General features: G+C 40.2%; 1 protein-coding gene across 21 annotated transcripts in view; it reads right to left on the bottom strand.

The window, feature by feature from the left end:
* Positions 1-23,489, bottom strand: part of tcf7l2 (transcription factor 7 like 2) — a 210,758-nt gene that overhangs the window by 117,735 nt on the left and 69,534 nt on the right. For 15 of the 21 annotated variants that reach the window (XM_062055569.1, XM_062055571.1, XM_062055575.1 and 12 more), the window contains exons 4-5: positions 21,940-22,041; positions 12,356-12,415 (exon numbers count right to left, since the gene is read on the bottom strand). In XM_062055569.1, coding sequence (XP_061911553.1) covers positions 12,356-12,415; positions 21,940-22,041 — 162 coding nt within the window. The remainder of the gene's footprint in view (positions 1-12,355; positions 12,416-21,939; positions 22,042-23,489) is intronic. The other 6 variants (XM_062055568.1, XM_062055563.1, XM_062055567.1 and 3 more) reach the window with 1 other exon arrangement.

The raw sequence follows: 23,489 nt of genomic DNA, 5'->3' as shown, positions 1-23,489 counted from the left end.
TGCATATACATATATATATATATATATATATATATATATATATATATATATATATATATATATATATATATATATATATATATATATATACACATATACAAATACATATACATGCATATACACATGTATAAATATATATATATACATACATATACACATACATATATGCATTTACATATACACACACATATATATAGATTCAGGAGGTATCGAAAGCATTGTCGAAATTGCCTCCTCCCCCTTTCTTCTGCTGCACACCAAGAAGATTAACCAACAATTGTATTTGTAATTCATCGTAATTATAGCGACCTGGCTGTTAAAGTTAAGACGTTTTGTGATTTCAAACTATGAGTGCACCACAGGGCTAGTGACAGTGTGCACGCGCGTTGGCAGGACGGCGGCAAATTAAGATAGTTCAGATCGTTGTACAGTGATGGGCAGTAACAAGCTACATGTATCTAAGCAATGTAGCTTAACAACATTTCTCAGTAGATTGGCGGTAGCTTAGCTACATTTTGAACGAGTAGCTTTTCCTGTAGCTTAGCTACTTTTAGACCCATGTAGCGAGATAGCTCACGTCAAAGCTACAAGCTACAAAGAGAGAAAAATGGACTGCGAATCGAGGGCAAAAAAAAAAATACGGAGAAAATACAATGACCTGGTTGTGAACACCCATACATACGGAGAAAATCTATGATGATTGGTTGGTGTTCTTATGATGAGTCATAACTGGCTAAGGTTAGGGTGACCCATTACGGACTGGCCAATCAGAGGCAAGATGAGACAGATAATTGAAACTAGTATGCAAATTCATAACAGTCACGCACTCATGTCACATGGCGACGAGGGAGTCAGAGACAGAGGGACGCTTCAAGCTGACAACTAAAAAAAAACATACTTGAAAATGGCAGAGGGTATTCTCTCCCGCAGATTGGACTTTTTCTTTAGTGATGAAGATGACGTGCAGGAAACACCCAATATTGCGTGTCCTTGGCCATATTTAGACAAATATATGCATTTAGAGAAAACAATTCCCAAAAGCTTAGTTTTTACTCTGTAAACCCGAATCATAACTGCTTTCTTCATCAGAGACGTGTAACACACATTTAGGAACACACTTTAAGTTGAGTTGAGTAGAGAAAGTGAATAACATTATAGGGGTGGGCCAAAGAAAAGGCAAACTAAATAAATACATACAGTGGGGTGCGAGGATCCCTAGAGATAGTTGTTAAGCCTGCTTGTGGTTAGAGTGTCCGCCCTGAGATCCGTAGGTCGGGAGTTCAAACCCCGGCGGAGTCATACCAACGACTATAAAAATGGGAGCCATTACCTCCCTACTTAGCACTCAGCATCAAGGGTTGGAATTGGGGGTCAAATCTCCAAAATGATTCCCGAGCGCGGCTACCACTGCTGCTCCCTGGAACAAGGGGATGGGTCAAATGCAGAGAGCAATTTCACCACACCTAGTGTGTGTGTGACTATCAGTGGTACTTTAACTTTTTAACTTTGTAGGGTGTCCCAAACTAAATGACATAGAGTTAATAGTAATGGACACTTATTGGGTCCATTTGCACACTCTCAGTTACATTAACATTGATATTATACATGTGGGCCCATACATAGAAAAGCCATTATATGTAGCTTGAATCACCAAAATGATTCCTGAGCGCCGCCACCGCTGCTGCTCACTGCTCCCCTCACCTCCCAGGGGGTGGAACAAGGGGATGGGTCAAATGCAGAGGGTAATTTCACCACACCTAGTGTGTGTGTGAGTGTGACTATCAGTGGTACTTTTTAACTTTTGTAACTTTGATGTAGCAAGCTACTTTTGCAGTGTAGCTTGCTACAATTCTCTGGGGATAACTTCCCCTGTAGCTTAGCTACATTTAATCGAGATTAACTTGTAGCTTGACTTACTACATTTTCCAAGTAGCTTGCCCGTCACTGGTACTGTATAGCACTTTATATTTACCAAAATTCTGACTTTTAGCAAGGCTCGAACCAAATGAACAAAGTTATAGTGTTTCTTATGGATATATTTGCTTCAGGATACATTTTTTTCTATTTAAGAACCCTGTAAGTTTGTAAACTGAGGTTCCATATCATGTGTGTCAGACTGCTGTCCGATGGTTAAAGACCCCTGATTTATACCACATTCTCGCTTCCATTATTTCTAGTTTCCACTTTTTTCTCCCATAAAAAAAAAAAACTGCCAATATGCCATCAGGATTGAGCCATCACTCCCTTCATCCTTCCAACATGATGATCCCCCCTTAATCTGGCAAAATCCAACTCTCCTTTTCACCCCATCACACGTCCCTCTTGCTACTGCTTGAGTGTTTTCGGAAGGACGGTTTCAACCGTCTGCTCAATTAGTTTATTTTGAAAGGCAGGGTGAGTAAAACTCGTCAAGCATGTGCACACCTGCACAGGTATGCGAGCGCAGTCTGATCGCATCCTCACCTGTCTCGGTGATGTGTCCAGGAACAGAACACGAAGCACAGAGGAAAAAAAACGCCTCGTATCAAATTCTTTCAAAAACAAAGGCCAACCTTGGCACTCAGTCAACGTCTACTACGCCGACTTGGAAGACGAAGGTAAAAAAATATACATAAAACAATACGCACATCAAAACCTGAGCCAAACAAATCCAAGAGGAGTTCAGGTAGGTCTTTCGCGGCACTGTAGACAAGACACATAATCAAATAAATTGGAGGGGTTTAGTCTGGTTCTGGCTGGCCCGGCGAACCTGAAAGCATTGTTTGGAGCGCACGAGCGGCGGTGACAATCCTGGTCGCCAAAAAGCAGTTGAGCAGATCCCCCGTGTTCACCACTGCAAACCTCAAAGAAAAGCCCCTCTCCTGGTATAAACAAGGAACTGAATTCAAGACGGCTTACGGGCTCAATGGAATCACTCAGCATTCTGCCACATATTCTCTTTAAATTTGACTGTGACCATGTACTCATCCACAACTTTAACTCGTTCTGAGGAATATCCTCCTTATTGCTACTTCTTTCTTACAGATTTGTGTCACATAGGTCTGGGCGATATATCGATATACTCGATATATCGCGGGTTTGTCTCTGTGCGATATAGAAAATGACTATATCGTGATATTCGAGTATATGTTCTTACACAGTTGGTAACGGTGCGTTGCGAGTGGTAATACGAGAGAGAGAAGGTGCGAATCTGGTAACAAATGGAGGAAGAATTAATTCCCAAGAATAACAGCACGGGGTCCATCGTCTGGCGGTGGTTGGGCTTCAAGCGGGAAGATGTCGAACAATTATGCGGCAAAAGCATTGCTACAAAAAGTAGCACCACCGCTAATTTGTAGCATCATTTGAAAAGTCACCCGCTAGAGAATGAAGAGTGCTTGAAACTTCGCATGTCAACATCTCCGTTCGGTGCCACACCCACAAAATGCCAAAACAACAATTTCAAGATCAACACTGTATGAAAAAAAAATCTACAACAGAAGGAGATAACGTCCGCAGGAACCTACCACAGAACAAAGGACATACACTATTTGATTTCCTATTACGCAGCTCATTTTTATTTGACAGTTTTTTAAATATCTGGTGTGACATCATGCACAAAAGGGCACTTTATTTGTTTTAAACTATTGTCGTCGCGTTCTGTACAAAAAGTACACTTTAATTTAGTGTTGTTTTGATATGTCATCTTAGTGACATCATGCACAAAAGTGCACTCATAGCTTGTTTTAAAATGCCTCTGACAATCTTGCACTTTCTGTTTTGAAATTAAATGACTGTTTGTGCCACTGCTGTTTAATAAATACAGTATTGGTAAATTGACTTAATTGTGGTTTCCCTCTCTGCATGAAAGTTTAAAATGAGCATATATTAATGCAGTATGAACAAGAATGTTTTAATGTAGACACATAGAATCGTCATACTGCTGTGATTATATGCATCAAGTGTTCATTCAAGGCTAAGGCAAAATATTGCGGTATATATCGTGTATCGTGACATGGCCCAAAAATATCGAGATATTAATAAAAGGCCATATCGCCCAGCCCTAGTGTCACATACTAAACATTTTAAAGTTAGCCAATCCTATTACAAGTTTGATCAAGCGCTTTGTTTCCCATACGTTCAATTGAACTGCCACAATTAAATTTGCCGCGAGCTGCTTGCCCTCGCTCATAAACACATTATAATAGGACTTCCCGTAAATGTAGCTTGTTGTTATAACTCCGTACCAGCATCACCCCACCACTTCTTGAACCATCACATAGGCACAGAAGATGTAGCAGGAGAGATCAGTCTTTCACTTTTTGCTATATTTAGCGAGTATTCAGACCTCTATGGAGATACTTTTTTCAAAAATGCAACGAATCCAGCAACTTTTCCTCGTGTTATTGAAGACTCTGACCTAAAAGCAATGTATCATTGTTTCAAACGAGCAGCGGGTGCTGCTGTTCTTGCGTCTTAACAATGACTCTTGTATTGCCATGGCTTATGAAAGCCACAGACACATGAAAAACCGAATGAACACGGCAACACATGTTGCATTTTATTACACCGTCTCTGCTTTGCTGCGGCGCTCCATTTTCTGGCTGCTCTTAGTCTTCTCTGGGATACTTTTCAGAACACAGGAGATATAGGATGTCCTGAATGATTCACATAGTTGTAAATTACATTTGCGGGATGTGATCAAAATACATTGGAAGACATGCTAAGTTTACGTTCAATATACCGTATCTTCCGGACTATAAGCCGCTCCTTTTTTCCCAATGCTTTATCTCCTGCGGCATTTAAAATGGTGCGTCTAATTTGTGGATTTTTCTTTGCCAACAGCCACAATGGTTTATATTCACCAAATAGTTTTCATATTACACCAACAGAGACACTGAAAAGGTGTGTTATTGTTTGTTCTATGGCGCCATCTTTTGGATGAGTTCACTCACTGCAGGTGCTGTGGTTTGAAAATGTATTTTCTGTTTCATGCCATAAGACCGTCCATAACATTTTTGCACGAAATGATTTGTATTTATCACTCCAAGCAACATTTGTATGATTTACACTACAACTAAAACAATTCATACTTACTAACAAACCCATGTGTGATGTCTGTAGGAGTGTTTTCATGCATATTTGTACGTGCTATCGTAATGTAATCAAGGTAGCGTCGTTAGCATTTGCGAATATGCTAACACGTTTACAAGTGTCTATGTGTTAGTGTTGTTCACTTACAATGGCATTGTTTTTGCATTGTTTCAGTTTCGTAAATTCACCACAAAGTCACCATAGTTATTGAGTCGGTTTTGCTGATTGGCATACTTGCCAACCTTGAGACCTTCGAATTCGGGAGATTGGGGGGGGGTTTGGTGGTAGCGGGGGTGTATATTGTAGCCCGGAAGAGTTAGGGATACAAGGGATTCTGGGTATTTGTTCTGTTGTGTTTACGTTGCGTTATGGTGCGGATGTTCTCCCGAAATGTGTTTGTCATTCTTGTTTGGTGTGGGTTCACAGTGTGGCGCATATTTGTAACAGTGTTAAAGTTGTTTATACGGCCACCATCAGTGTGACCTGTATGGCTATTGATCAAGTATGTCTTACAGTCACTTTCGTGTGTATGTAGAAGCCGCATACAACGTGCAACTGGGCCGGCACGCTGTTTGTATGGTGAAAAAGCGGACACGTCGACAGGTTGTGGAGGACGCTAAAGGCAGTGCCATCACGGCACGCCCTGCGGGGGAAAATCGGGAGAAAATTCGGGAGAATGGTTGCCCCGGGAGATTTTCGGGAGGGGCACTGAAATTCGGGAGTCTCCCGGAAAAATCCGGAGGGTTGGCAAGTATGCCGATTGGAGAGGTAGCTATCCACATCTGGTGGGTCCATGATGATGACTTCTGTTTTGTTTGATCAGCCGTTTTACTGCTGTGTGACAGGCACCAATTGGAAACAATTAATGTAGGTAAATATTTCGTACCGGTATATATCTGCGGCTTATAGTCCAGTGCGGCTAATATAAGTAAACAATTTTTTATTCTAAAATTTGGTGGGTGCGGCTTAAATACCGGTGCGCTATCTAGCCCAGAAAAAATACCGTAAATATCCTCAAAGTTTTTTAATCTTTAGACAAATGGTAATTAGTCTCGCAAATGTCAACTAAAAATAGGTTTTGCTTTCTGGCAGCCATGTTTTTTCATCAATCTTGCTCAGAATGTACAGACGAGTGCCTACTTAAGTAAGTGTGTACTTAATTTGGTGGTGAGCCGAAAAAACACCTAATAGTTACAGTGGGTGTTTCGTTGAGCGCATCGAGAGAAAGGGCGGCATAGCTCGGTTGGTAGAGTGGCTGTGCCAGGAACTTGAGGGTTCCAGGTTCGATTCCCGCTTCCGCCATCCTAGTCACTGCCGTTGTGTCCTTGGGCAAGACACTTTACCCACCTGCTCCCAGTGCCACCCACACTGGTTTAAATGTAACTTAGATATTGGGTTTCACTATGTAAAGCGCTTTGAGTCACTAGAGAAAAGCGCTATATAAATATAATTCACTTCACAAATGTCAAAACTGCCCATAGCGCCACCATGTGGTTGATTTGTCATGGATGAATAACACAGGCAACGCAATAAAGGTGCCTGTTTTGACAAATGGTGTGCAGCGGTTCAGGAGCAGAAGACTTAGCATTGCACACAAACAAACAGTCATGCAGTGTTTGTGCAGACATTTCTTGGGAATAACAAAATGGGTTTGTCATAGTAATTAATCCCTCGCAATTCTGAACTTGCAGAGAACATTCTGACAGTTGAATGCAAACACACTTTTCTACAAGGTTCCTAGCTCTGATTGAAAGAGCTGCAAGTGAACACACAATGAATCACGACTGGACGTTGCTTCCCTGTGACTCAGGACTACGGAGGTGAAAAAACATGGCCAACCCTAAGCACTCATTCCCTCACTGCAGCCAAAGCCTTATCCGTCCTTTCTCTCCCGGTGCATTTCTTCCCCCGGTTCCCCTCCTCCAGCACTCCCACTATTCCCGTGCCCTCGGCCCAGTGCTAATTGGTAAATCTGTTGAACCATGCCAAAGCCAACAATGAGACACCTGGAGTTCTGTCAAAACAAGTTTCCCTGCGAGACGGCCTCCAGTGTTAATACAGTAGCACGCAGTGTTGTCACTCAATAGGCCAAAATCTGGAGTATGTAGGGAACCATTCATGAACAACTTTGCGGAGTGTCGTGTTGTGTTAGAGCATCAAAAATTGGATTATTGAACCTAATTGTTCCTGTAAACCACGAGTAAACCGCGATTAACACATTTATCCGACGCCTACTTAGTGTTGCTTCAGGGTGGAACGAGTTCAAGTTGTTGTAGGCCCACTTGTGACGCCTTGACCCGACAACCTGTCATCTGAAACTCGGGATACGCCTTCAAAACGCGAGGATGTGAAAAGTGTGTTTGTATGACACCGATGCACACACGCAAGACAGACGGGCGCACCCAAATATGATCCTGCCAGACCTCGTCAAACAAGTTCTAGCAAGGACGCAATCGCACGAAGACACGCAGACAAGGAACAACTTCCTTTTTGTTATTCACAAAAATCTGAACCCTCGCAGTTGTCTCGTTCTCACAATCAAGCAAGTTTTTTTTGGTGTTTTAAAGGGCTTGCTAATTACAGTCAACAAGAGGAAGAATGTGCAAAAACAACACACCCTTAATAAGTCAAACAAGGCAAAAATCAGCACACTTACCCCCAGGGGAGTTTAATAAATCCTTTCTGGGTTTTTGCACCGCAAAGCCTCCTCCAGGATTCTTAAAGGTGAGTTGACATTTGCCATGGTCGGTCTGGGTAAAATTAACTCTGCTCTGCTAGTACGGTCCGTTTGGTGAAGTGTGAATGCTATAACCCAAACTCGGGGATGCATACCAAAACCTGGTACCATAATGACATTCGTGCTTAAGTAAATGGTAATAACCCGAAATTAAGTAGCTATCAATTCCTTTATTTTGATACTGAAATGAAACAAAAACGTGACAGGGGCACGTCTCAATGTGACCCTCATTTCAAACTTGATCGCCAACCTTTAGAGGGGACGACGTGGCGCGGTTGGGAGAGTGGCTGTGCCAGCAACCTGAGGGTTCCTGGTTCAATCCCCACCTTCTACCATCCTAGTCACGTCCGTTGTGTCCTTGAGCAAGACACTTTACCCTTGCTCCTGATGGGTCCTGGTTAGCGCCTTGCATGACAGCTCCCGCCATCAGTGTGTGAATGTGTGTGTGAATGTGGAAATAGTGTCAAAGCGCTTTGAGTTCCTTAAAAAAGGTAGAAAAGCGCTATACAAGTATAACCCATAACCTTTAGACACTAACAGCAGTGCTTGGTTCCAACAAAAACTCGCTCACAACACTCATTACCGTCAATGCCACTCACAGCGAGGTGCATTCAAGAACACCAGAAATTTGAATATCAAGTTAAGTTTGCTCAATTAGTACTTTGAGGATTAACTAACAAACCTTGTAACCACAACCTTGAAACCATCACCTCCCTGCTTGGCACTCAGCATCAAGGGTTGGAATTGGGGATTCCAGAGCGTGGCCACCGCTGCTGCTCACTGCTCCCCTCACCTCCCAGGGGGTGGGACAGGGGGATGGGTCAAACGCAAAGAGTAATTTCACCACACCTAGTGTGTGTGTGTGACTATCAGTGGTACCTTAACTTTAACTTGTGACAGCAGTCTAATATCGCCGAAATTGTGTGTCAAAAAAATTCTGCTTGGATTGTGTGGACTATACGCACTTCAAGTACTGTAAAGTCTTGCAATTTTGTTGCAGGTTGTGTACACAATTTGTTTTGAATTTTATTTTATATGGGTCAGTGCATTACTTAATTATAATTGCATTCATTTTGTTTTAACATTGACATTATTATGTTCATCTTGCATTAGGGCTGAACGATTTTGGAAAATAACTGCGATTTATTTCCCCTCATTTTTGCGATTGCGATTTAATATGTGACTAATTCATCAAGGTCCTCTTATGTATTTTTTAACAAACATGTAACTAGGGGTGTAACGGTACACAAAAATTTCGGTTCGGTACGTACCTCGGTTTAGAGGTCACGGTTCGGTTCATTTTCGGTACAGTAAGAAAACAACAAAATATACATTTTTTGGTTATTTATTTACCAAATTTGCAAAATCTTCCACCAAAAATATTTTACTTAGTAGAATATTTGATGTGAAGTAACCGGAACCTTGGATAGGTCAATAATTCATAATAACATTGATTTTGATTCAATATTATGTTTTGAGCAATGACAGTTTGAAAGAAAAAAAACAGCTTTGTTTTATTAGTCAACATTGCAACTTTTTCTAAATTACATTTAACCTTTAAGCTTTTTTATTTAACTTTTTTTATGTTTTTGTTTATTTTAATAGTAATTTTAGAATGTGCCGTGGGCCTTTAAAACATTAACTGTGGGCCGCAAATGGCCTCCGGGGCACACTTTTGACACCCCTGCTATAGATAATAAAAAATGAAATCTGATAAATCTATGGATAAAAAGCAGAGCCTGGCGACGCATGCGCGTTTATCATAACTCTCTCGCTCTCTCTGTCTCTGCCCCTCCCTCACCAATGCTGCTGCGCGCACAATTTGTTTTGTTTTTAACCCTTTCTTAACCCTGAACGTACATTGAAAATACACGCAACCCTAACTCAAAATGCCGGACATTTGAGGCATTTAAGAAACTCCGCCCTGACAGCTCCGCAAAAGAGGACATGTCCGGTGAATAGAGGACGTATGGTCAGTCTATCTTAGCCCGGTCGCTGCTAGCATGCCGTGTGTTGTGCCTCGGTGTGCATTGTTTACACAACGTGTGGTACGCTACTTAATATGTCCGTGTGGAAACTCGTTCGGTACACCTCCGAACCGAACCGAAACCCCCGTACCGAAACGGTTCAATACAAATACACGTACCGTTACACCCCTACATGTAACACATCAATTAGTGATATAAAAAATGTATCAAATGTATTTTATATATACATATATTTTATGTTCTACATAATACAATTATAAACTTACTAAATACTTCAACCTGCAGTCTTGTCAGCACAGCGCTTTTATTGTGAAGGCTGGAAGTGTGTTTTTGTACGAGTTTGAGCTCTCACTTGACGGCTGTCATGTGTGACGGTGAGACGAAGCTAGATGTTACAAAACTCACTCTCTTGCCACTTCTCACACAAAGTAATGTATAGTTTTAACCTAATCTGTCAGAAGACTTGCTATGGAAGCGCTAAAAACTACAACAAAGACGCTGTCGAAGTGAAGCACGTAAACAGGACCGCCCACAAAACGGTGCATACTGAAGAGAAGGTCAGAAAGCGTCTTGAAGACGATCTGTAAAACATAACCTATGCACAATTTTGACCAAAGAACCACCATTGCATGTCAGTGTTTCCCATAAACTGCCAAGATACCTGTGGCGGTGGGGGCGTGGCTATGGGCGTGGTCACCATGACATCATCGAGTAATTTGCGTAATTTACTACAATGATATGATTTTCTCTAAAAGGCTCAAAAAATGTATACTTACAAATTAATAATAACAGTTTTGTTTTAAACGTCCTTCCATCCATCCATCCATCCATTTTATAATATAATTACAACACTTTATGTACATATTTATATACAGATTTGAACAATAAGTTATTCACTGAAATATATTTATTAATTGTGGTTCTTACAAAAAATAAATCTTGTAAAATATAAAAGCTAAAATGTCTCTTAAAGCTCTGCCCCTTTAATTAGTGCATACTAAATAATTTAACTTTAGCCTACTACTACAACCATATTATTTACCAGCAACATAAAGTGAAACAGAGGCAGAGGTGTCCTGCCACAGTCAGTAACAAATAAACAGAAAACAGTAGTGGTATCCTACACTTCTCTTTTGTAAAGTAAATCTGAACAGCCGATATGGGCATCTACATCAACTATATGATTTGCCTGAGAAGCTGGACAGGACAAAATAAATAAATAAATAAAAAATAAAAAAAATAAAAAAAAATATTTTTTTTATTCTTTTTATTTTGTGGCGGACGTAATTCTTTCGTGGCGGGCCGCCACAAATAAATGAATGTGTGGGAAACACTGCATGTCATATAGACCACAAGGACGGTGCCCAGCTAGCTAGCTATGCTACAGTATATACTAGGTAGCTGAGGGCACTCAGCAGCATAGAGAGCAAGCCGCTTCAATGACACAAGCTTAACACATTGTTCAAGGACACTTCTATCGCAACCTCAACACATTGACACAACATGCATTGATTCTTACATGCGCAGGTATTTAACCACACAAGACATTCTCTCCCTGCCTGCGCATCCTTTGCGGTTAATAAGCCGCATTCCATCGCATTGTTTAAATTGCAGATGCAAGTAATCATTCAGCTTTAACTTGCATGTCACAATATTCCATAAAAACAAAAAGGTATTGTTTTGGACAAAATGTGTGTTTCTATTCTATTCTATTTTTGTATGTTGTAGGCATTGTGTTACGCACTGTTTATACACAAGTACAAAAGTACCGATTTGATAATACGTAAACGTTATCCAACTCTTATCAGAACCCCAGAATGTACCAAACAAGCATACCAAGCTCGGTTGAGAGATGGGCCCTGGCACATTTGCAAGTGAACTCTGGTACGGTTTGGTTCACCCGACCTTAGGTGAAACATTAGATGGCAAAAATAGCTGACTATCAGAATAACCTATGTTAAACACAGCACAAAAGTCGTCCAATCTACTTTACTGGGCAGCTTCTGGTCCCATGACATAAATACCAGTGTGGGCCGGACCAGAGTACTGAACCACAAAAGTGAAGGCAGTCTGAACTGGAAGCTCAGATCAAGACAAACATTTCTCATAGTGACATTTCATCATCAACGGCAGTCGAAAATCAGGTGATCGACAAGATTGGATTATCAAGGTGATTAATTTCATGAACAAAGGAGATTAGAAAATGTCAGCAAGATGGTGAAATCACTCACAAAGGGAAGTAAAATAAGATTAATCCAGGCCGGTTAGGTATGAGACAAAAAAGGAATACAGAGAGACAAAGTGTCTGATGAAGTTTAGTTTGGTTAAATGTATGAGTAGTTGAAAATTCCCACACCCAAACGGCCAAAAAACACAAAGATAAGCAGCAGCACTGAATTAGCACAAAGCAAAACACAGCGTGATCAACAGCATCATCATGATCCATTCATTTGGTTTTAATTGAAATCATCATCAAATTAGCAGGTGTTAATTTATGTGGTGTGGAATCAACCAAAAAAATCCTGCAAGATATTTTTGGAATTCAAAGGTCTCTCACCAAATGAAATTGGTGAAGGCTCAGATCTGACTGTCCAGGGAATTCCCAGCAGAAGGGCCCCTGAAAGGCAAAGATGGACGTTCCCAAGTCACACAATTATATGAATCTCTCACAGTCTCTTTACACACACACAGGCTCATTTACACTCACACACACCTCCGGCCGAGCAGGATTTATGCAATGTTCTCCCTGGAATGCCAGCATCCCCTGGTTCTTGACTTATTTAAAGGACTGGCTCGTCTCTGCTGGCTAAGCCTTCTCCTGGGTGCATGTTCTAGTCCATTATTAGTGATTTTACATGGAGAGATCTGGCTTGTTGCTCATAACATGGCTGCTGGTGGCGGCTGGCTGCTTGTTAAACAATATTAGAACACATTGGAACATTTTAGCTTACGGTAGCCACACTTTTATATACAGATAACAGAAAAAGGGAGTCTTTTTATTTCTTCTGAGAGAAATGGAAGAGAACTTGCAGGAAAAATCAACATGAACTTTAGTTTACCAGTGCCCGATTGCTATTGTCCGACTCGTTTCCTCCGCGGTGAGCTTATGTTTGCACTTGCACTTAACCCCCGAGGGGCCGGCTAAGATAACTTGCAGTACGTAGAAAGACCAACACAAGTGTGCTATTCCTTTTCCATGTTTTCTGTGTCAGTGGATAGAGATTATGTAATCGCAACATACGCACATTGCAATGTGTGTTGTAATGTTGTCGTCCACACAATACTTTTACGTGTTCCATTAAAGGATCAGCAGGACTCTTCAACTATTGTTGCCTCGCGGACAAAGTCAACACAGAATGAATCGTCTATGGGAACAGTCTGCCATCCAGACACCAGCCTTACACACACAAAGACTAAAAGGTGCTCTCAGGCCCGACGCTGCGTCTCGACATGGGCCTGAAGTGATGATGCAACCCCCGTGACCCCTCCTAAACAAACATCTGGATTACATGCCGCCAGGGAAGGTCTAGGTAAAGTGGTCTTAAGGGTCTTCGGTGTGTGGGTGGCGCCTGCTGACCACAGTGTCATTTATTGACAGCCTGGGCCCTCCCGGAGTCCTGCGCAATTGTCTGTCTAGTCCAGGTGCACGGTCCATTCAGACCGCAGGAAGTACCCCTCATCCCCATTTGTCCAGAATAAAGAAAGAGCCAGCAAAAAAAAAGGTGAATTTGATCCGGCGTCTTGTCTAGTCAAACAATAACCTAGCACGTCCATGCAGTCCTTTAGGCCCATTGTATTGGATCCGTGGAGTCATTATGACGTCTTCACCCTGAAACTTTGTCGAAAATATGCTCCTTTTTTTTCGGTTGGACAACTTGTCAGCATTCCGCTGAAACAAGTGAGGGTGAATGCTTGTAAAGACTCAGGTGGGAGGTCCTGCCAGCAGTGAAAATGGACAGATTCCATCACTTCCTCCGCGCTAATTACCATACATCTTGCATCCCCGAGACCTTTCTTGGCTACCTCCGACACAATAACGCCCAGGCACACAGTCGGGAAATGGTTAACACTCCAGCCGTCCCCTGCTGCCAGTGAAAGGACGCAAGACAATGGAGACATTGTTAGGCTGTAGACGCTAGGGCTTCGAGTGTGTGCGTGCGTGTCTGTGTGTGTGTGTGTGTGTGTGTGTGTGTGTGTGTGTGTGTGTGTCAGAATGGCAGGAAAGTGTTGGCGCTCTACTCTTGACATGTACATGTTTCTGCCCTAATTCCGAGAGTGGCGTATCTAATCGGAGCTTGTGTTGTTTTTCCGTGTCATTCCAGGACCACGCAGACTTGATATTTACAAATGATGTCATGGTTTTGCGAACATGAAGAGGGCCTTTAAACACACACAAGTAGTATAAAACTGCAACCAGCAGATGTGCTGTTGTTGATTCAGTCAACCAGTTTGCTGCGTAAAAAAGGCAGCATGTCAGCTACAGAAAGTGGACGCACATCGTCACTATGGCAACAATTATTCTACTCAATGCAACATTGACATCGAAAATGGATTTTAAAAAATAATCAACATATACCCATTTAAAAACAATCTTTTAAATAATCAACCTCCAATGGTAGATTTAATGAAGACTCTTCCCATGGTGTCATTTTTGACTGTGTGTGTAAGCTAACTCTTCTACTCATTAACGGTTGCATACAAAAGGGTAAAAATTGGTGAAAACATGCACCTTTCTTGTGTTGCCTGTACTATTATCGTTCAGACAAATACACGGTAATGTGATTAAATCCCAAAGTTCCACGCTAGACTGACTTGAAATTTGCCACAGGGCTCAAAACATTTCTTAAAAAAAAACCTCCTGTAACTTTAATGGTTTCCTAATATGCAAAACCAACCTGTTTTTGTGTATTTGGGTTCTGCATAAGTCTTTAAAATTGTAAATTAAACCATGGAGGCATGGCGGAGATATTTATAAAACAATCTTGCCTTCCTTCATACTTCATCCAAACGAGTCGTTTGGAATTTGCCCAATTTGTGACGTTTTCTTCCCATTGCTGGCGTCAGCAGATGTCTCCATATATGGTGAACACTTACCCCAAAGTGCTTTGCGCGAGTTCGTCATTGTAATCCGACTCTGTGGTCAATAAGTTCCTTCTTTTTTTCTATCCTCTTGTTTCGGGGCAGACTATCTCGTACATGCACATGCATCCTCCGCTGTTGCCATTTCTAATACAAAGTAGCGTATAGTTCAAACTTATATCTGTCAATAGACTCGCTGAGGAAGCGCCGAAAAAAACAACATGGCTGACGAGGAGAAATCGCTGTCAAAGTGGAGGCACATAAATAAGACCAACCACAAAACAGCGCATCCTTAACAGACGTTTAGAAAATGGCTTGAAGATGGTCTGTAAACCATCAGTGCCTCCATGGAAATGCCCCCCTTCTACCTCAAAGAACTACTCACCCCCAAATCCTCCACACGACACCTCCGCTCCGGACAGGCTAACCTCCTCCAACCTCTGAGGACAAAGCTACGACAAAGCTCCGCCGCTCCCAGTCTGTGGAACGCTCTCCCTGACCACATGAGGGCACCACAGACTGTGGATGCTTTTAAAAAAGGCTTAAAAACCCTTCTTTTTAAAAAAGCCTCTTTTTTTTAATATATGCATACTAGTTTTAGCTATTTGGCTGTTCTACTTTTTTTCATTTTATTTTTTTTATTATCTTTTTATTTTTTGTAAAAAAAAAATGTTAATACACTGTAGCACTTTGAGGTTGTTTAGTCAATGTAAAGTGCTTTTTACAAATAAAATATATTATTATGATTATTATTATGCAACATGTTGATCAAAGAACCACCATTACATTTTATGTAGACCACTAAGAAGTTTTTAAATGTAGTAAAACATCATAATATGACCCCTTTAAGGTGTTTCGCCGAATCAGGGAACTTGGTACACACCTTTAAAGGATTCACAAGCATGTGAGTGTAAAATGAGAGCAAGATTAGTTGATAAACATGGCCATCCTCATGCAACTTAGCATTTAGTTGTCCATATGTCATTGAGCGTTTGTCCATTGATTATAGAACGTTGAGGATATTTGTATTCCATGTAGCTGGCGTGCCTTTCAAAGTATTTTGAACACAGCCCATAGGGGGCGCCGCAAACGTAATTGTAAGGCTGTTGATGTGAGACGACAAAGAACCTGCTGCTTATGCGCTCTCTATCCCTCTGGAGCTGTGAGGTATTTCTTGGGATCACTTCCTCAAAACAACATCAATAGGAGGATAAATATTGTATAACTTCCAGCCAATGGCATAAAAGTTCAGCGGCGGCAGGTTTGGAGGCTGCCTGCGGGGTGGTCAGGCACTTCAAAAAGGCCCCGCCTGGCTCCCTTTGAGCGCATTGTAAAGAGGGGGCATACAGCGTGCCCTCAGATAGGCCTGCCTGCGCCAGGTCATTTCCTCTTTTCTACACGGATCCCACATTTTTGACTAAAGCTGATGTCTAAGTGTTTTTAGGAACAACAATATTGTCCACAAAGTGTCTGAATGATAATGCATTCACATGCTGTCAATTGCATGTCAAAATAACAGGGGGTGACATAACCAATAACCATTAGGCCATCCAGAAAAGAATGTGGGTCTCATATACAGTACATGTGCAAAACATCGATTACCGCCGTAATATTACGCTTGGATACACAGTTGCTCCCAAAAATTAGGCCAAAATTAGATTTAGAGTTAAAAATGACACAAGAAAGTGGCAAAACAAAACACAGTTCTTTGATTAATGAATAATAAATCAAATTGTTGTGTGTATTTTTTACGTAGTTTTAACAAACGTGTCCTGGTAACTTGTAGTATAATCAAAGGTGTCCAAAGTGTGGAACGGGAGCCCATTTGCAGCCTGCAGCTATAATTTTGTTGGCCCGCAGCATCATTTTTAAATAAAATCAAAACAAAAAATGAACAATACAAATTTTACGAAAAAGAAAAAAAAGATGTACCGTATTTTTCGGACTATAAGTCGCAGTTTTTGTCATAGTTTGGCCGGGGGTGCGACTTATACTCAGGATCGACTTATGTGTGAAATTATTAACACATTAGCGTAAAATATCAAATAATATTATTTAGCTCATTCACGTAAGAGACTAGACGTATAAGATTTCATGGGATTTAGCGATTAGGAGTGACAGATTGTTTGGTAAACGTATAGCCTGTTCTATATGTTATAGTTATTTGAATGACTCTTACCCTAATATGTTACGTTAACATACCAGGCACGTTCTCAGTTGGTTATTTATGCGTCATATAACGTACACTTATTCAGCCTGTTGTTCACTAATCTTTATTTATTTTAGATTGCCTTTCAAATGTCTATTCTTGGTGTTGGGTTTTATCAAATAAATTTCCCCCAAAAATGCGACTTATATATGTTTTTTTCCTTATTTATTATGCATTTTCGGCCGGTGCGACTTATACTCCGGAGCGACTTATACTCCGAAAAATACGGTAATGGGAATGAAAATGAAATGGAATTTCACTAAACTAAAAATAAAATGTGTCAACTAAAACACAAAGCTGACCCAAAGTTTTGTATTTATATATAGAGTATATAATCTGTTTTTAGCATTTTTTTTTTTTTACATAATCAAAAAAAAAATCTAAATGGCTTTGGATGCTTTGACAATTCAGTAATCAGCCCATGGCGGAAACATTTGGACACCCCCTGATCAAGACCTACCGTTTAACTACAGATCAGTCATACACTACTCAGACCTACTCAGTGGCCTAGTGGTTAGAGTGTCCGCTCTGAGATTGGTAGGTTGTGAGTTCAAACCCCGGCCGACTCATACCAAAGACTATAAAAATGGGACCCATTACCTCCCTGCTTGGCACTCAGCATCAAGGGTTGGAATTGGGGGTTAAATCACCAAAAATGATTCCCGGGCGCGGCTACGCTGCTGCCCACTGCTCCCCTCACCTCCCAGGGGGTGAACAAGGGGATGGGTCAAATGCAGAGGACAAACTTCACCACACCGTGTGTGTGTGTGTGTGACAATCATTGGTACTTTAACTTTAACTAATAATAGGAATACAATCTTATTTATTTTGGGCTCTTGATGTCTAATTGAATGGTTAATTTTTCAGGATGTAAAGATCATACAACACACAATGAAATATCCCTGATTCTTTTTCTTTTGTTTTAAATATATATATATTTTTTTTCCTCAATTAGTTTTCTCTGTTTTGTAATGAATTCTGAAATAACCGCATAGTTTATGAGTGTTGCTGAAGGTTGCAGAATGTCTTTTAAATTGACCAAACCAAGCCCTGTGAACTTCCTGTTGGATATCACCATTGACTGCAGCGGATATTGTCTCTTTGGCATCATATGGCATTGAAAGCACTCACTGGATCGACCAAAACTCAGAATAAAAGACAAAAGTCGAAGAAATGCTGTTTTTGTCCAGAAATGCAAATCAAGGACATCCTATTAACCTGACAGCCATGTCGAAAACTTGCTAATTGGTTTTATTTACAGCCCACAAACTGGATCTTTGGCTCCGTGGCTCGCGGTCATCCTGGTGATTGTTACGAGCACTTCAGCTGGCTCTTATCTCGCCGGCCAATCGGCAGCCTCTTATCGCAGCCAGAGCAGCCTGCTAGCGCTGCAGGCTGAGAGAGGTCAAGGTGCTCGGCTATTTCTTATAATTCGCAAACAAACGACAAACTACTGTTTACAGCCCAGCTTATTGATAAGCGGATCACGTACTACAAAAAAAAAAAAAGATTGATTGAGCGACACCATGCGGGAGTCCGTGTGGGGTTATCATCGGCATGCACGCAGCTGTCCGCAGGAATCTGGCTTTGCTGGATGCAACAGAGGCAGTATGATGCAAACCAGGGAAACGTTTATTCGCACCTCCTTCTCAGTCAAGGAGCGCGGAGGAAAGAAGAGGCGCCAACAATACAAGCTGCGTTTCACGTTCAATTTCATCACTTGTGCTAACACCAAGTTGTGTGTGAGTGCGTTCGTGTGTGCGTGTGTGTGCATACATGCTGCAACACCCTGGAGCTCTGTGGCCTGTATGCTGAAGAGGGGTCGGGGGGGAGAACAACACAACTCACTGACTTATTTATCATCAAGTTCAAGAGTTTTTCTTGACCAAACAGACACCTTTAGAAGTGGACTGGCTCAACATGATTGCTTTCTTACATTGTGGCTAAAAACCGGCAGGCCTAATTCTGATTCATTCGAGCTTAACTTAACTTTGATGGAAAATGAACCATTGATTTTTAGTCCTAATTGAGAATTGGTCCTATTTATTCAATACCAATGCAGATTAACATGCTTTTTGTGGACTTTTTGTTCAGCATACTAGCACGGACAGAATCAACAGCGCCGCTGCTGGTTGCAGCAAAGCACTGCACTCTACTCTAAGGTTAATCAATAATGCCTTCTACAAAATAAATTACCATATTAAACAGAGTTATAAGACGACAACTCTTTTTTAAGATCCATTTAAAATATATATATATATATATATATATAGTCAAACAATCTGTAAAATAACTAAATATACTGTGCTACAAATATTTATTAGTGGCTTGTAGGGCTGCAGCTATCAATTATTTTAGCGTGTTCGGTTAACTGAATAATCGGATCAGTGTTTCCCATAAACTGCCAAGATACCTGTGGCGGTGGGGGCGTGGCTATGGGCGTGGCTATGGGCGTGGTCACTATGACATCATCAATGAATTTGCATAATTTACTACAATGATATGATTTTCTCTAAAAAGGCTGAAAAAATGTATACTTACTAATTAATAATAACAGTTTTGTTTTAAACGTCCATCCATCCATCCATCCATCCATTTTACAATATAATTACAACACTTTATGTACATATTTATATACAGATTTGAACAATAAGTTATTCACTGAAATATATTTATCAATTGTGGTTCTTACAAAAAATATATCTTATAAAAATATAAAAGCTAAAATGTCTCTTAAAGCTCTACCCCTTTAATTAGTGCATACTAAATAATTTAACTTTAGCCTACTACTACTACCATATTATTTACCAGCAACATAAAGTGAAACAGAGGCAGAGGTGTCCTGCCACAGTCAGTAACAAATAAACAGAAAACAGTAGTGGTGGTAGATAGACACAAAGCTTCATCAAACATCTGATCCACTGAACAAAGAGCTCCAAAAATCTTGATCCTACACTTCTCTTTTGTAAAGTAAATCTGAACAGCCGATATGGGCATCTACATCAACTATATGATTTGCCTGAGAAGCTGGACAGGACAAACAAAAAAAAAACAAAAAAAGAATCTATTTGTGTCAGCCTTAATTCTTTCGTGGCGGGCCGCCACAAATAAATGAATGTGTGGGAAACACTGCGGATAAAACACACATAATAGCCTCAATGCTTATGTTAAGGGTAATAGTTTAAATACATATTTTTCTGTTTGTTAATTGTTCTTGTCTAATAAACACACTTCATCAACATTGAAATTGCACTTTCAACAAGTGAGCATTAAAAAATTGAAATAAAAAAAACTTTCCGCTTTTAGCCGCCACAGAGATAACGGCACTCTCATTTGTCCGTGAATTTAAAGTTCTAAGCACAACTAAATTTGATACATTTTAATAATAACACTCAAACAATTAATCCAAGCAACAGAATATAAATTGAAACTTTTTTTTTATAATCAAACTAATCGATGGTGTGTGCGCATGTGTGTGAGTGACAGGAAGTAAAGCTCTGCAAAAGGGAATTTTTTGACATCAACAACCTAACTTTTGACCAGGAAAAAATACTGTCGATAAGGGAATTATTGCTTTGCCCATCCCTAGTTTTTATGTAATGAAAGCTAGGTAAATTCGATCATATCTTAGATTTTCTTTTTTATGTTGTATTTTTTCTCAGTGATTGTCTACATAAACAATTACAACAATGTCAGGTGCTCCTTTGGCGTCGTCCTCAGCAATTGTACAAAGTCGCAACTACAACCAGTAAACTTTGTTTTTTTGCCTTTTAAAATGAATCATAAAGCATCGAGGTACCAAGGTAGATGTGAGGCCTGTAGGTATTTACAGTCGTATGACTCATTACAGGAGGGAGAAAAAAGCAGGGCTGAAGCATTTACCTGCCTACGACCGGTTTAAGGACTCTTTTTAAGATTGCAATCCTAAAATAACAGCGCAAGAAACAGGGCCCTGTGAACTCCTGGGTTTAAAAATAACACCCGCATCCAGCAGGAAGATGAGGACGACCTGAGCCGGGCTTGTTTTGTTCCGAATAACACTGTCATCGCTAATGTCTTTGTCTCAGAGACAACTCTTGACAAGGTTTCAAATAAACAGCCTTGTCGAGTCTGGCTATTTTAAGACGACCACAACTCAGATAAGCAGGGTACAAAAAAGTAGTGCACCAGCTTTTTTTTGCTTTAACAAAAAAAAAATCCCTCAAGATGAATTACAGACTATAAAACCAAGTGTACTGATCAAATGTCCAATGTGACTCACAGGGGCAGCCCGTTTGCAAGCCCAATGACCATGCACTGCTTTGTTGCATCGAAACCATGACTCACGGAAAAACATCTCTACAAAACTCAATGTAAACTTACGGCCACCTGGCTAATTCTACCAAAATCTCACTCTCATTGATTTTTCCTGCACACACAAACACCCTCATGTTGGACCTTTCCACTGACCTCTGGAATACTTCCTGCCTTTGGCCAACTAACTAAGGTCCAACTACAAAACGCCAACATTCTCCCGGCTTCGTAGATATCGACATGCCCCAGTCCACAAAACTCTACCAGAGTTCTCCTCTGACTCGACGGGTATGGTAATCAATGCTGGTGGATCGCCCACACGGCGAGGACAGCAGAGCAGCAGCTACCTCATTCCAGTATCAAAATGTTCTTTGCTCGGAATAATCGTTCTCCTTGGGGATTAGTCACCTTGTTTGACTTCTGCACCTGCCGCGCTCCCAGACCCGACCGCCATCCAGTCAAATACATGCAAGTCATCACAAAGCCTCGGTGTTCCCAAGCAAACAAAATGATACTCTGGTGAAGAGCTCGGGGGGGTGGGTAAAAGCAGTTTTACTTACAACGATGTGTGCCGGTGATGGGGACCTGGCATCTTTAAGTGCTTGTCTACTCTGCAGACTTCCTGGTTGAACATCTAGCAGGGGCCATTTCATCTGTAGGTACTGAATGGCAGAAAGGAAAGAGAATGGAAAGAAGGAAACAAAACATGTTAACAATGCAGAAAGCAAAAGAACCAAAAAAAGGGGAAGGTAACATTTCTCGACGAGGGTGGTAGGACGTGCAAAAAACACAAGGTGGATGGTGTATGAAGGGGGGATAGGACTAGGGGGGTAACGGTATATGCATTCATAATCTGATTTTTCGGTACGATACACACAAATAATTTGAAATAGTCCTGCTGGACTGGAAGCACTACTGTTGGACTTTGTCAAATAAGGAACTTAACTAAAATAAATGTAATTCAGACTGTTCAAACTGTTACACTTGTTTGCAGCGTTTCAATTTCCTTGCCAAACCTTGTAGAAACTATTATTGTCTTTAGTTTTTGAATTGAGAGATTTTTTGTTGCATTTAAAAAAATTATAAATGTGTTTTTACACAAAAAATAAGCAGATTTATGTTTAATTTTTTTTTTCCGTACTACATAACACCCTAACCAGAATATATCAGATTTGTTACTGTCCAAAACAATGCTCATCTGTTTGACATTTTTGGGGAGTGGAGGACATTTTAAAAGTGTAATTGTAAATAAATAAATACTTAACTTATTCATAGATAAAGGGTTGTAAACAAAATATGATTATTAAGTAAGTTTGTAACGTCAGTTAATTATAAGTCAAAATGTCCTCTTTAGGTATTAGAATAAAGATCTGTCATTAAATGCAAATACAAAAAAAATGTTTTATTTGTACTCCGATGTGTGTGTGTGTTTGTGTGTGTACGTGTATGTGTGTGTGTGTGTGTGTGTGTGTGTGTGTGTGTGTGTGTGTGTGTGTGTGTGTGTGTGTGTGTGTGTGTGTGTGTATATATATTAGGGCTGCAACTAACGATTAATTTGATAATCAATTAATCTGTTGATTATTACTTCGATTAATCGATTAATAATCGGATAAAAGAGACAAACTATATTTCTATCCTATCCAGTATTTTATTGAAAAAAAACAGCATACTGCCACCATACTTATTTTGATTATTGTTTCTCAGCTGTTTGTAAATGTTGCCGTTTATAAATAAAGGTTTATTAAAAATAAAAAATAAAATAAATAAATAAATAAAAATAACAAATAAAAAAAAGCCTCTGCGCATGCGCATAGCGTAGATCCAACGAATCGATTACTAAATTAATCGGCAACTATTTTTATAATCGATTTTAATCGATTAGTTGTTGCAGCCCTAATATACTGTATATACAGTATATATATTTATTCTTTACTTTACTTTTATTTATCAAAACTTGTTTATTTTCTATAGAAATATGTACAGTTTAACTTGTATTACATTGTTGTATTATTTTCAATCCCTATTTTAAAATTGTCATTCTCAATCTTTCAGCTGCTATATGACGTTATGTTTATTGATACCTTCCTTTCTTTTCACACAGGAAGTGAAC

This window comes from Entelurus aequoreus, linkage group LG08 (assembly GCF_033978785.1).
Source record: "Entelurus aequoreus isolate RoL-2023_Sb linkage group LG08, RoL_Eaeq_v1.1, whole genome shotgun sequence".
Taxonomy (NCBI): Eukaryota; Metazoa; Chordata; class Actinopteri; order Syngnathiformes; family Syngnathidae; genus Entelurus; species Entelurus aequoreus.
Note: the sequence above shows the minus strand (reverse complement) of the source record. Positions and strands in the feature narration are given on the sequence as shown.